At 50.3% G+C, this 12,752-nt stretch overlaps 1 protein-coding gene across 2 annotated transcripts; it reads right to left on the bottom strand.

Moving 5' to 3' along the window:
- Positions 1–129: 129 nt before the first annotated feature.
- Positions 130–12,656, bottom strand: LOC109884331 (afadin- and alpha-actinin-binding protein). 2 transcript variants are annotated; one of them, XM_031811632.1, is made up of 12 exons: positions 11,138–12,656; positions 9,792–10,054; positions 8,662–8,730; positions 8,443–8,566; positions 6,505–6,574; positions 6,214–6,334; positions 4,377–4,530; positions 4,125–4,228; positions 3,033–3,194; positions 2,560–2,671; positions 710–893; positions 130–367 (listed from the first exon to the last, which is right to left on the bottom strand). In XM_031811632.1, the coding sequence occupies exons 1-12, from the start codon at positions 11,199–11,201 to the stop codon at positions 268–270; spliced, it is 1,527 nt and encodes a 508-aa protein (XP_031667492.1). In that variant the 5' UTR covers positions 11,202–12,656; the 3' UTR covers positions 130–267. The 2 variants fall into 2 exon arrangements, with proteins under 2 accessions (XP_031667492.1, XP_031667493.1); XM_031811633.1 differs by having other exon boundaries at positions 710–884; positions 11,138–11,524.
- Between the last annotated feature and the right edge of the window lie 96 nt (positions 12,657–12,752).

Below are 12,752 nucleotides of genomic sequence, written 5' to 3' on the forward strand. Positions count from 1 at the left end.
AGCGGGTCGCCTTCTTTCTCTGTTAAAATTCAAAACTGCTTCGACTTCCTCGCTGTTCACTACTACCACCATTACGTTATTGTAGCATTTCTCCTGGCTCATCGAGTCATTCCAGTGAACAGTAGTAGAGAAGGAACGTGTCAAACAATTCATCTTTATTAATCACATTGAAAAACGATTTCATAAAACACAATAGAAACGACATACAACTGAAACAGACAAAATTATAAAAAAACACACAATGGAAACGACATATAAACAGCAATACTACTGAAATGACCCGTCCAGGTGAGGACCAGGGGGGGCAAACTGGAGCCTCTCTGCCCCCACATCCCAGCACTCTGACTGGGCATCACTCTCACTGGACCTGCAGAGTTGGAGGGACAGGGCGGGGTAATGGCAGAATTTATTTCTATATATATCACACACACCAATCTACAACAAAAATCCATCTGTAATCATATAAGATCTGTGATTACCTCAATCACCAATAATGATTTTCCCTTTGGGGGTGATTAATAAAATATCTTACTGAAGAAAGATGAAAGACTGGATGGATTTAACAGTTTAGTAACTAGGTCCACATCTTAAATGACACCCCATTCCCTATATAGTGGCCTACTTCTGACCAGGCCCTGGTCAATAACAGAGCAACAAATAGGGAATAGGGGGCCATTTGGAACTGAGCCAGGACATGTCTGGGCCTGACCTGCAGCTGTAGGGCAGTTGGAGGGCAGAGTAGAGCTCTGGGGTGCTGGGCGTGTGAACTTTGACCTTGCCATGAACCTGCAGAGACCCCGATGACCCTAACCAGGGTATGATCCCAGACTCGGCAGAGGAGGGCGTGGCCGGCCGGCAGCCGGACAAGATCATGTGATCAGAATCTGAGAGATCTGCGAGTGCACACAGGAATCCCCTGAAGTGACTAAAATACAATGCTATAGTAAAACCCATTAGTAAAGCAATACCTATAGTTGAAAACAAACTAGTAACGCTTTTGCAGATATCTAGCAGTATGTAGTGTTCATTGTTGATTATAAACTGGGTAGTTGGAGCCTAAATACTGATTGGCTGAAAGCCATGGTATATCAGACATGTACCATGGGTGGTATATGGCCAATATTTTAAATTTAACTAGGCAAGTCAGATAAGAACAAATTCTTATTTACAATGGACGGCCTACCGCGGCCAAACCCGGACAGCGCTGGGACAATTGTGCGCCATCCTATGGGACTCCCAATCACGGCCGGTTGTGATACAGCCTGGAATCAAACCAGGGTGTCTGTAGTGACGCATCAGCCCTGAGATGCAGTGCCTTAGACCCCTGCGCCACTCGGGAATCCCCAATATACACTACATGACAAAAGTATGTGGACACCCCTTCAAATTAGTAGCTTCGGCTTTTTACGCCACGTTCGTTGCTGACAGCTGTATAAAATTGAGCACACAGCCATGCAATCTCCATAGACAAACATTGGCAGTAGAATGGCCCAACTGACTTTCAACATGGCACAGTGATTTGATGCCACCTTTCCAACAAGTCAGTCCATCAAATTTCTGCTCTGCCAGAGCTGCTCCTGTCAACTAAGTGCCGTTATTGTGAAGTGGAAACATCTAGGAGCAACAACGGCTCAGCCGCAAAGTGGTAGGCCACGCAAGCTCACAGAACGGGACCACCGAGTGCTGAGGCACGTAGCGAGTAAAAATAGTCTGTCCTCGGTTGCAACAGTCACTAATAAGTTCCAAACTGCCTCTAGAAGCAACATCAACACAATAACTGTTCGTCAGGAGCTTCATGAAGTGGGTTTCCATGGCCGAGCAGCCGCACACAAGCTTCGGATCACCATACACAGTGGGGTAAAGCTCACTGCCATTGGACTCTGGAGCAGTGGAAACGCCTTCTCTAGAGTGATGAATCACGCTTCACCATCTGGCAGTCCGACAGACGAATCTGGGTTTGGAGGATGCCAGGAGAACGCTACCAGCCCCAATGTATAGGGCCAACTGTAAAGTTTGGTGGAGGAGGAATAATGTTCTGGGGCTGTTTTTCATGGTTCGGCCTAGGTGCCTTAGTTCCAGTGAAGGGAAATCTTAATGCTACAGCATACAATGACATTCTAGACGATTCTTCAATTCCAACTTTGTGGCAACAGTTTGGGGAAGGCCCTTTCCTGTTTCAGCATGACAATGCCCCTGTGCACAAAGTAAGGTCCATACAGAAATGGTTTGCCGAGATCAGTGTGGAAGAACTTGATTGGCCTGCTCAGAGCCCTGACCTTAACCTCATTGAACACCTTAGGGAAAATTTATGACTATGAGCCAGGCCTAATTGTCCAACAGAGCCCGACCTCACTAATGCTCATGGGTGAATGGAAGTAAGTCCCTGCAGCAATGTTCCAACATCTATTGGAAAGCCTTCCCAGAAGACTGGAGGGGGACCAACTCCATTTTAATGCCCATGATTTTGGAATGAGATGTTTGACCAACAGGTGTTCACATACTTCTGGTCATGTCATGTATATACAGTAGACGTATAGAACAAGATTTATGCTGACTCACTGAGGACGGTGCTCTCTCTCCTGTTGTGACGCTGCAACGTCCTCCCCAACGGAGAGTCAAACAGATACTGCTGCTTCACCACACAGGCCCTCTGCTGCTCAAACTCACGTCTCTACACACACACACACACACACACACACACACACACACACACACACACACACACCACACATTTTTTCTAATGTATTACAAGCATTTCACTACACTTGCAATAACATCTGCTAACCATGTATGTGACCAATACAAATTTGAATTGATTTGAGACACTAAGTACGTAATAAAATAACCACAGTCAAACACGTTACTAAGAGGGGTTGTGTTAAATGCGGAAGACACATTTCAGGTGACTGCATTCAGTTGTACAACTGACTTGGTTTCCCTCTTTCCCCAACCACCCATCCCTCTAATGTTTCTTTCAATCCAAGGAGTCCGTTTTCACTCCCTCCCCCTTTCCTGTCTCTCCCGTCCCTCACCTCGTGGCCCAATCGGATGGCGGCGTCGGTGAAGGCCCGTCTCTCCCTATGGAAGCTCCGCTTCTGGTGTTCTAGCTCCGCCCAGCTGTCCTGAAGCCGCTCCCACTCTTCCAGGAAGTAGCAGTCTGTCAGAGCGGCCGGGACCGGAGTGATCACACTGTCCTGGGGAGGGGGAGATTACATGGGGAAATGGGGAGGGAAGGTAGGTAGAGATGGAGGAGAGGAGAAAGAGGGGTGTGGGGAGAGAGAGGGCATGGAAGAAGGGGGATGACATGGAGAACCGGAGAGAAAGATAACTATGTAACTTTGTCGAAAATTTCAAAGCCCCTCCTCCCACCCCAAGACCCCGCCCCCTTCTCCCACCCCGAGACTCTTGCCTTAGCTGCCAAATTAATGCCTAGACTAGCTCAGCGGATTAACATTCCTGTGTTTCACAGGTTTGAACCCAGTTGGTCACATACGTGTGTTTCTATGAACGCCAGTGTGTGTCGGTTTCTTTAGTAACGAGCCGTAACATTGTAGCGCGTGTCGGTTTCTTTAGTAACTAGCTGTAACATTGTAGCGCGTGTCGGTTTCTATAGTAATTAGCCGCAACATTGTAGCGTGTATCGGTTTCTATAGTAACTAGCCATAACATTGTAGCGCGTGTCGGTTTCTTTAGTAACTAGCTGTAACATTGTAGCGCGTGTCGGTTTCTATAGTAATTAGCCGCAACATTGTAGCGTGTATCGGTTTCTATAGTAACTAGCCATAACATTGTAGCCCGTGTCGGTTTCTTTAGTAACTAGCTGTAACATTGTAGCGCGTGTCGGTTTCTATAGTAATTAGCCACAACATTTTAGCGCGTGTCGGTTTCTATAGTAATTAGCCGCAACATTTTAGCGTGTGTCGGTTTCTATAGTAATTAGCCATAACATTTTAGCCCGTGTCGGTTTCTATAGTAAGGAGCCATAACATTGTAGGGTGTGTCGGTTTCTTTAGTAACGAGCCGTAACATTGTAGCGGGTCGGTTTCTTTAGTAACTAGCGATAACATTGTAGCGTGTCGGTTTCTTCAGTAACGAGCCGTAACATTGTAGCGGGTATAGTCCACCTGTAGTAGATGCTGCTGCAGTTTGACCAACTGTTGACTCTGATCCAACTCTGTCTCTAGCTGGGCCAAGAGCTTATCCTGGTCAGTCCCCACAGCCACGTGACCTATACACACAAAAACCACTGAATATTTCTTTAGTCATAAAAACATCCATGTTTATCTCCTACAAGTCGCTGTGTCCGTCCAAAATGGCCCTATGTTCATAAGTGGTGCACTACGTAGGGAACACGGTGCCGCTTCATCCCCTCTCACCCTGACTCAGGAGGTCCCCTAGTCTCCTCTGCACACTCTTCCATCCCTGGAACACACCCCCTGTCACATGTTCGCCCAGGGCCTCCTCTGACTGGACCAGCATCTTGGCGCTGTCTGGGTCCTCTTCCTGGTCACCCACAGTGTCCAATAGGGTCTGTGGGAAAAGTGACAAAGTAGTAGCTTTCGGCCAATCAGCTCAATCCTCTCACCATACCCAGGGTTGGGTTCAGTTGCCAAATATTGCAGATGGAAATGCCATGAATAGAGCTGACATGATTCCAGCATCGAGAGGCATGTTAGTTCTACATAACATGTTTATAGCTGAATGTTCCAAAATGTACTCCCCTGCTGACCGTGCCCAAGTTTCACTTCCCTTCAGTAGCCCCGTCCTCCACCCCAAGACCCTGCCCCGTCCTCCCACCCCAAGACCCTGCCCCGTCCTCCCACCCCAAGACCCTGCCCCGTCCTCCCACCCCAAGACCCTGCCCCGTCCTCCACCCCAAGACCCTGCCCCGTCCTCCACCCCAAGACCCTGCCTCCCACCCCAAGACCCTGCCCTCCACCCCAAGACCTTGACCCTGCCCTCCACCCCAAGACCCTGCCCCTTCCTCCCACCCCAAGACCCTGCCCCTTCCTCCACCCCAAGACCCTGCCCCTTCCATAGCCACTTCCTCCACCCCAAGACCCCGCCCCTTCCTCCACCCCAAGACCCTGCCCCTTCCGTAGCCCCTTCCTTCCACCCTAAGACCCTGCCCTGTCCTCCACCCCAAGACCCTGCCCCTTCCTCCCACCCCAAGACCCTGCCCCTTCTGTAGCCCCTTCCTTCCACCCCAAGACCCTGCCCTGTCCTCCACCCCAAGTCCCTGCCCCTTCCTCCACCCCAAGACCCACCCCTTCCATAGCCCCTTCCTTCCTCCCCAAGACCGTGCCCCGTCCTCCACCCCAAGACCCTGCCCCTTCCGTAGCCCCTTCCTTCCACCCCAAGACCCTGCCCCGTCCTCCACCCAAAGTCCCTGCCCCTTCCGTAGTCCCTTCCTCCACCCCAAGACCCCGCCCCTTCCATATCCCCTTCCTCCACCCCAAGACCCCGCCCCTCCATAGCCCCTTCCTCCACCCAAAGACCCTGCCCCTTCTGTAGCCCCTTCCTCCCACCCCAAGACCCTGCCCCTTCTGTAGCCCCGTCCTCCACCCCAAGGCCCCGCCCCTTCCGTAGCCCCTTCCCCAAGACCGTGCCCCTTCCTCCACCCCAAGACCCTGCCCCTTCCGTAGCCCCTTCCTTCCTCCCCAAGACCCTGCCCCGTCCTCCACCCCAAGACCCTGCCCCTTCCGTAGCCCCTTCCTTCCTCCCCAAGACCCTGCCCCGTCCTCCACCCCAAGACCCCGCCCCTTCCGTAGCCCCTTCCTCCCACCCCAAGACCCTGCCCCTTCCGTAGCCCCTTCCTTCCTCCCAAGACCCTGCCCCTTCCGTAGCCCCTTCCTTCCATCCCAAGACCCTGCCCCATCCTCCACCCCAAGTCCCCGCCCCTTCCGTAGCCCCTTCCTCCACCCCAAGACCCGCCCCTTCTGTAGCCCCTTCCCAAGACCGTGCCCCTTCCCCCACCCCAAGACCCCGCCCCGCCATTTGGTCCTGGGAACCAGGATGTGTTCGTACTAAGGCACCCCTTTGGTGGAAACCTCTCCCTAGGACCAGGAAACACACCGGGAGGGGTTCCCCTAGGTACAGGTCTTGGACCAGCATCCCCTCCCCCAATCATAACCTTAAATCATTAGTGGAGGAAATGCAAAACAGTGTCTAGGGCCACCGTCACCCTGCTCTGAGCTATAGGAGCCGTCTAACCCGTTCCATGTCTGCTCTGAGCGCGTGCAGTAGCGTGGTGAGTTTGTGTCGGAGCTTCATGGCCTCCCTTAACTCCGCCTCTCGCCGCTCCAGCATCACACGTAGCGCTGCCTCCTCCTTCCTGTTGGGGGTAAATCAGGTGCATTAGTGCTGGGCTGGAACAGAAGCCTGCGTCTCAATTTCCTGGATCAGAATAGGTGATCTATGGGGTTCCAACCGGAGTCCACAGCCCCAGTAGTCAACAGTAGTGCACTATAAAGGGAATAGGGTGCCATTTTGGACTCCCTCTACCTTCCGTTGGTCCTGGCTGGTCTGTCCCTCTTCACCTGACCTCTGGGCACCGGGTTCAACAGCTCCATGGCTACAGAAAGAGGGAGAGAGACAAGGATGCAGTTAAGCCCCGCCCTCTTCAACATATCCATCAACAAATTGGCGAGGGCACTAGAACAGTCTGCAGCACCCGGCCTCACCCTACTAGAATCCAAAGTCAAACGTCAACTGTTTGCTGATGACCTGGTGCTTCTGTCACCAACCAAGGAGGGCCTACAGCAGCACCTAGATCTTCTGCACAGATTCTGCCAGACCTGGGCCCTGCCATACCTGGGCCCTTCCAGACCTGGGCCCTGCCAGACCTGGGCCCTGCCAGTAAATCTCAGTAAGACAAAAATAACGGTGTTCCAAAAAAAGTCCAGTTGCCAGGACCACAAATATAAATTCCATCTAGACCCCGTTGTCCTGGAGCACACAGACAACTATACATACCTTGGCCTAAACATCAGCGCCACAGGTAACTTCCACAAAGCTGTGAACAACCTGAGAGACAAGGCAAGGGCCTTTATGCCATCAAAAGAAACTCAATTCGACATACCAATTAGGATCTGGCAAAGAATACTGGATTCAGTTATAAAACCCATTGCCTTTTATGCTTGTGAGGTCTGGGGTCCGCTCGCCAACCAAGAATTCACAAAATGGGACAAACGCAAAATTGAGATTCTGCATGCAGAATTCTGCAAAAATACCCTCCGTGTACAACGTCAAACACCAAATAAAATGTATGCAGAGCAGAATTAGGTTGATACCCGCCAATTATCAAAATTCAGAAGAGGCGTTTATTTTCCCTTTTGAAATGTCTAACTTGTGAGTGTAATGTTTACTGTACTGTATCTATTTCACATGTGAACATGTTTTCCATGCCAATAAAGCCCCTTCAATTGAATTGAGAGAGAGCTAATCATGTTTAGTTTGAAGTTACTTTAAAAACCTCTTAATTAACCTCTACAGGATTGGTGGGTCCCCCGCAGGACAGTTGAGCTAACGTAGGCTAATGCAATTAGCATGAGGTTGTAAGTAACAAGAACATTTCCCAGGACATATCTGATATTGGCTGAAAGCTTAAATTCTTGTTAATCTAACTGCACTGTCCACTTTACAGTTGCTAAGACAGTGAAAGAATACCATGGTATTGTGAGAAGAGTGCACATTTTTGAACTGGAAAAGTTGTTAAACAAATTAGGTACATTTGGGCAGTCTTGATACAACATTTTGAACAGAAATTCAATGATTCATTGGATCAGTCAAACTTTACATACACCGCTGCCATCTAGTGGCCATAATCTAAATTGCACCTGGGCTGGAATAATACATTATGGCCTTTCTCTTGCATTTCAAAGCTAGTAAAAAAAAAAAAAAAAATTATCCATTGTATTACCTTTTACCAGATCTAATGTGTTATATTCTCCTACATTCATTCCACATGTCCACAAAGCGTTTCCTTTCAGTTGGTATCAGGAATATGCAAATCCTTCAGGACCTGAGCTACAGCCAGTTACATTTGGGTCATTTTAGGCAAAAATTTAAAAAAAAGTTGAAGATCCTTCAAGCCAATAAGAAAAAGTTTAATATACTACTGTAATTTATTTATAAAGGACTGAATGCTAAGGTTACCTTGGTTGCTAGCAACTTCAATTAGCACTGAGGTGTGACGTGAGGTGTCAAAGCTCATGAGCCCAACAACAGCAGGAGAGTTTCACAGCCTCCCCCACCCAAATACAGAGGCCCTTGAAGCCCTCTCCCTCTGTGCAGAGGTCATTACAATAGGTAGGTAGAAGGAGAGTGGCAGAATGGTGTGTGGGTTTAAGATTAGGAGACATTTAGAGAGAAAGCTGGAGTGGGATAGAATATGAGAGGGCACATTAAGTGTAGGAGAGATGGTTAGACAGAGATCCTTACAGGCGCCTCTCTCTCTGTGTCTCTCTGCAAGTTGGGTTAGTCTCTCCTTCAGTCTGGCGCTGTGCTGCTCTCTACGCCTCAACTCTGACCCCTGCTGATTACACCGACACTGCAGGCTGGAACCCTTCAGAGTGTGTGTGTGAAATAGATAAAGAGGGAAATGGTTATTCATCAACATGGTTGATATTTTCCATCAAACTCATGATACATGAGACACACCTTCTCTCTCTCGCGTCTCAGTGCATCCTGTAGTCTGGCAACGTGCTGATTTCTCTCAACCAGTTGCTCCTGTGAACAAAACACTATATTTTTTAATCAACCCATATTTTACCAGGTAAGTTAAGAGATCACATTCTCATTTACAGCAATGACCTGGGGAATGGAGGGGGGTATGAATGAGCCCTTTCTAAACTGGGGATGATTAGGGGGGCCATGATGGTATGAGGGCCAGATTGGGAATTTAGCCAGGGCACCAGGGTTAAAACCTCTACTCTTACGATGAGTCCCATGGGATCTTCTTGCCTTGATTGGCGCTGATGTTTAGGCCGAGGTACATACATCCCATCCGAAAGACAGCACAGGGCAATGTCCCCTATCACTGCCCTGGGGAATTGGGATATTTTTTTAGACCAGAAGAAAGAGTGGGGCCTATTGGTCCTCCAACACCACTTCAGCAGCATCTGGTCTCCCATCCAGGGACCAGATGCTTGAGAAGCCAGGGATGCAGGGTGCTATGCAGGGAAGCCAGGGATGCAGGGTGCTATGCAGGGAAGCCAGGGATGCAGGGTGCTATGCAGGGAAGCCAGGGATGCAGGGTGCTATGCAGGGAAGCCAGGGATGCAGGGTGCTATGCAGGGAAGCCAGGGATGCAGGGTGCTATGCAGGGAAGCCAGGGATGCAGGGTGCTATGCAGGGAAGCCAGGGATGCAGGGTGCTATGCAGGGAAGCCAGGGATGCAGGGTGCTATGCTGGGAAGCCAGGGATGCAGGGTGCTATGCTGGGAAGCCAGGGATGCAGGGTGCTATGCAGGGAAGCCAGGGATGCAGGGTGCTATGCAGGGAAGCCAGGGATGCAGGGTGCTATGCAGGGAAGCCAGGGATGCAGGGTGCTATGCAGGGAAGCCAGGGATGCAGGGTGCTATGCAGGGAAGCCAGGGATGCAGGGTGCTATGCAGGGAAGCCAGGGATGCAGGGTGCTATGCAGGGAAGCCAGGGATGCAGGGTGCTATGCTGCTGGCATGAGTTGCTAACACAATAAAACACACTATTCTGTCACTCACATTCTCACCTGACTGACTCTCAAACCCACAATGTTCATTTGTTAAGTACACACCACACGCACAAGCTTACCCCAAGGGAGGGCCCTGTCTCTCTGTGCTCGTCCCTGCCAAGAGAGGGCCCTGTCTCTCTGTGCTCGTCCCTGCCAAGAGAGGGCCCTGTCTCTCTGTGCTCGTCCCTGCCAAGAGAGGGCCCTGTCTCTCTGTGCTCGTCCCTGCCAAGAGAGGGCCCTGTCTCTCTGTGCTCGTCCCTGCCAGACCACCAGGAGGCATGGAGAGACAGGTTACTGAGAGCAAGGCTGGGCTCCCCATGGAGGAGGTATGTGTCCTGGAGGTCTGGAGACAGAGAGAGAGGAGAGGGAGGGGGATGGATGGTGGTATGAGTAGAGAGAGGGAAGGGGGTTGGATGGTGGTATGAGTAGAGAGGGGGAGGGGGTGGTACGAGTAGAGAGAGGGAGGGGGTTGGATGGTGGTATGAGTAGAGAGGGGGTGGTATGAGTAGAGAGAGGGAGGGGGTGGTATGAGTAGAGAGAGGGAGGGGGGGGTATGAGTAGAGAGAGGGAGGGGGGTTGGATGGTGGTATGAGTAGAGAGGGGGAGGGGGTGGTACGAGTAGAGAGAGGGAGGGGGTTGGATGGTGGTATGAGTAGAGAGGGGGTGGTACGAGTAGAGAGAGGGAGGGGGTTGGATGGTGGTATGAGTAGAGAGAGAGGGGGGTTGGATGGTGGTATGAGTAGAGAGGGGGAGGGGGTGGTACGAGTAGAGAGAGGGAGGGGGTTGGATGGTGGTATGAGTAGAGAGGGGGTGGAATGAGTAGAGAGGGGGTGGTATGAGTAGAGAGAGGGAAGGGGTGGTATGAGTAGAGAGAGGGAAGGGGTGGTATGAGTAGAGAGAGGGAAGGGGTGGTATGAGTAGAGAGAGGGAAGGGGTGGTATGAGTAGAGAGAGGGAGGGGGTGGTATGAGTAGAGGGAGGGAGGGGGTGGTATGAGTAGAGAGAGGGAGGGGCAGGTATGAGTAGAGAGAGGGAGGGGCAGGTATGAGTAGAGAGAGGGAGGGGCAGGTATGAGTAGAGAGAGGGAGGGGCAGGTATGAGTAGAGAGAGGGAGGGGCAGAGGTGGTAAGAGATAATTTTTTATTTAACTAGGCAAGTCAGTTAAGAACAAACAATTATTTACAATGATGGCCTCCACCTGCCAAACCCAGACGACGCTGGGCCAATGAGCACCGCCCTGTGGGACTCCCAATCATTTCCAGTGAGATGAGGGAAAGAGGTATAGACAGTGGACTTGGACTGAAATAGGTTCCGGTTCTCATTATGGGTGACAGTACTGTTTATATGTAGGTGCAGGAGCTCCACAATACGTCTGAGCTAATATTCTAGAAGAGGAACAGCAGGTGTGAGTTAATATAAAGATTTACCTGAGCTCTCCTGTCGTCTCCTCTGGGACCCTGCTGCCCGTCCCTGCCCACATCTAGACGCCATCTGTGTTAACGAATGGTAACGAGCTTAACAGGTATTCAGGTGTGTGTGTTGTGTTGGCCGACCTACCTGAGCACAGAGGTTTGTTACTTCACTTGGCAGCCATCTTTAATTACCAGCTGGCAAGTGCAACCAGGTGCTAGCATTTCAGCTAATCAATAACCTCATTGATTGACATGCTCACGCCACTCTTTTTTCATACTGTTTGGTCGCGTTCCTCGGCTCAGACGTTGCCGACGCATAACAGATCTTACAATGCCTGGATAGGTATTTTACGTACGCTATACAAAAGTATGTGGACACCCAAATTAGTGGATTTGGCTATTTCAGCCACACCGGTTGCTGACCGGTGTATACAATTGAGCACACAGCCATGCAATCTCCATAGCTTAACATTGGCAGTAGAATGGCCTTTACCGAAGAGCTCAGTGACTTTCCACACAGGATGCCTCCTTTCCAACAAGTCAGTTCGTCAAATTTCTGCTCTGCTAGAGCTGCGTGTGCTGTTATTGTGAAGTGGAAACCTCTAGGAACAACAGCGACTCAGCCACGAAGTGGTAGGCCACACAAGCTCACAGAACGAGACCCCTGAGTGTTGAAGTGCGTGAAAATCGTCTGTCCTCGGTTGCAACGCGAACGAGTTCCAAGCTGTCCCTGGAAGCATCGTCAGCACAATAACTGTTCGTCGGGAGCTTCATGAAATGGGTTCCAATGGCCGAGTACACAATGCCAAGCGTCGGCTGGAGAGGTGTAAAGCTCTCTCAGGTCAAATCTGGGTTTGCCGGATGCCAGGAGAACGCTGCCTGAATGCAGAGTGACAACTGTAATGTTTGATGGAGGAATAATGGTCTGGGGCTGTTTTTCATGGTTTGAGCCATGCCCCTTAGTTGAACTGAAGGGAATTCTTAACACTACAGAATACAATGCTTATCAGCTAACCACGTTATAGCAATCTGGTACCCGAGCACAGTCGATGACATAGCTCGCAACCATTGGTTGATGCATGCAACATCTGATCAGGGGAACACGACCTATATGTGTAAAAGGATTGGAGAAATGGTAGCCATTTTGATTACTGACAATCCATTTAAAATGTCTTGGAATAAAAAGATGTAGGCCTATAATAGTGTGTAATGTAAATGTTGATTATCTATATCAAGGATGACAAAAACTCAAATCCTGGAGGGCAGTAAAGTACAAGGGAGGAGTGAAAAGCAGCAGACACTCTGCCCTCCAGGAATTGAGTTCGGCACCCTGCTTTATATTCTAGGGCAGACGTATTCAACTCTTACCCTACGAGGAGCCTGATGGTTTTCTGTTCTACCTAATAATGAATTGCGCCCACATGATGTCCCAGGGCTAACTCTGTCCCCGATTAGAGGGGAACCACCCACATGGTGTCCCAGGTCAAACTCAGTCCCTGATTAGAGGGGAACCACCCACATGGTGTCCAAGGTCTAACTCAGTCCCTGATTAGAGGGGAACCACCCACATGGTGTCCCAGGTCTAACTCAGTCCCCGATTAGAGGGGAACCACCCACATGGTGTCCCAGA

The sequence above is a fragment of the Oncorhynchus kisutch genome, unplaced genomic scaffold (genome assembly GCF_002021735.2).
Source record: "Oncorhynchus kisutch isolate 150728-3 unplaced genomic scaffold, Okis_V2 Okis01b-Okis20b_hom, whole genome shotgun sequence".
NCBI lineage: Eukaryota > Metazoa > Chordata > Actinopteri > Salmoniformes > Salmonidae > Oncorhynchus > Oncorhynchus kisutch.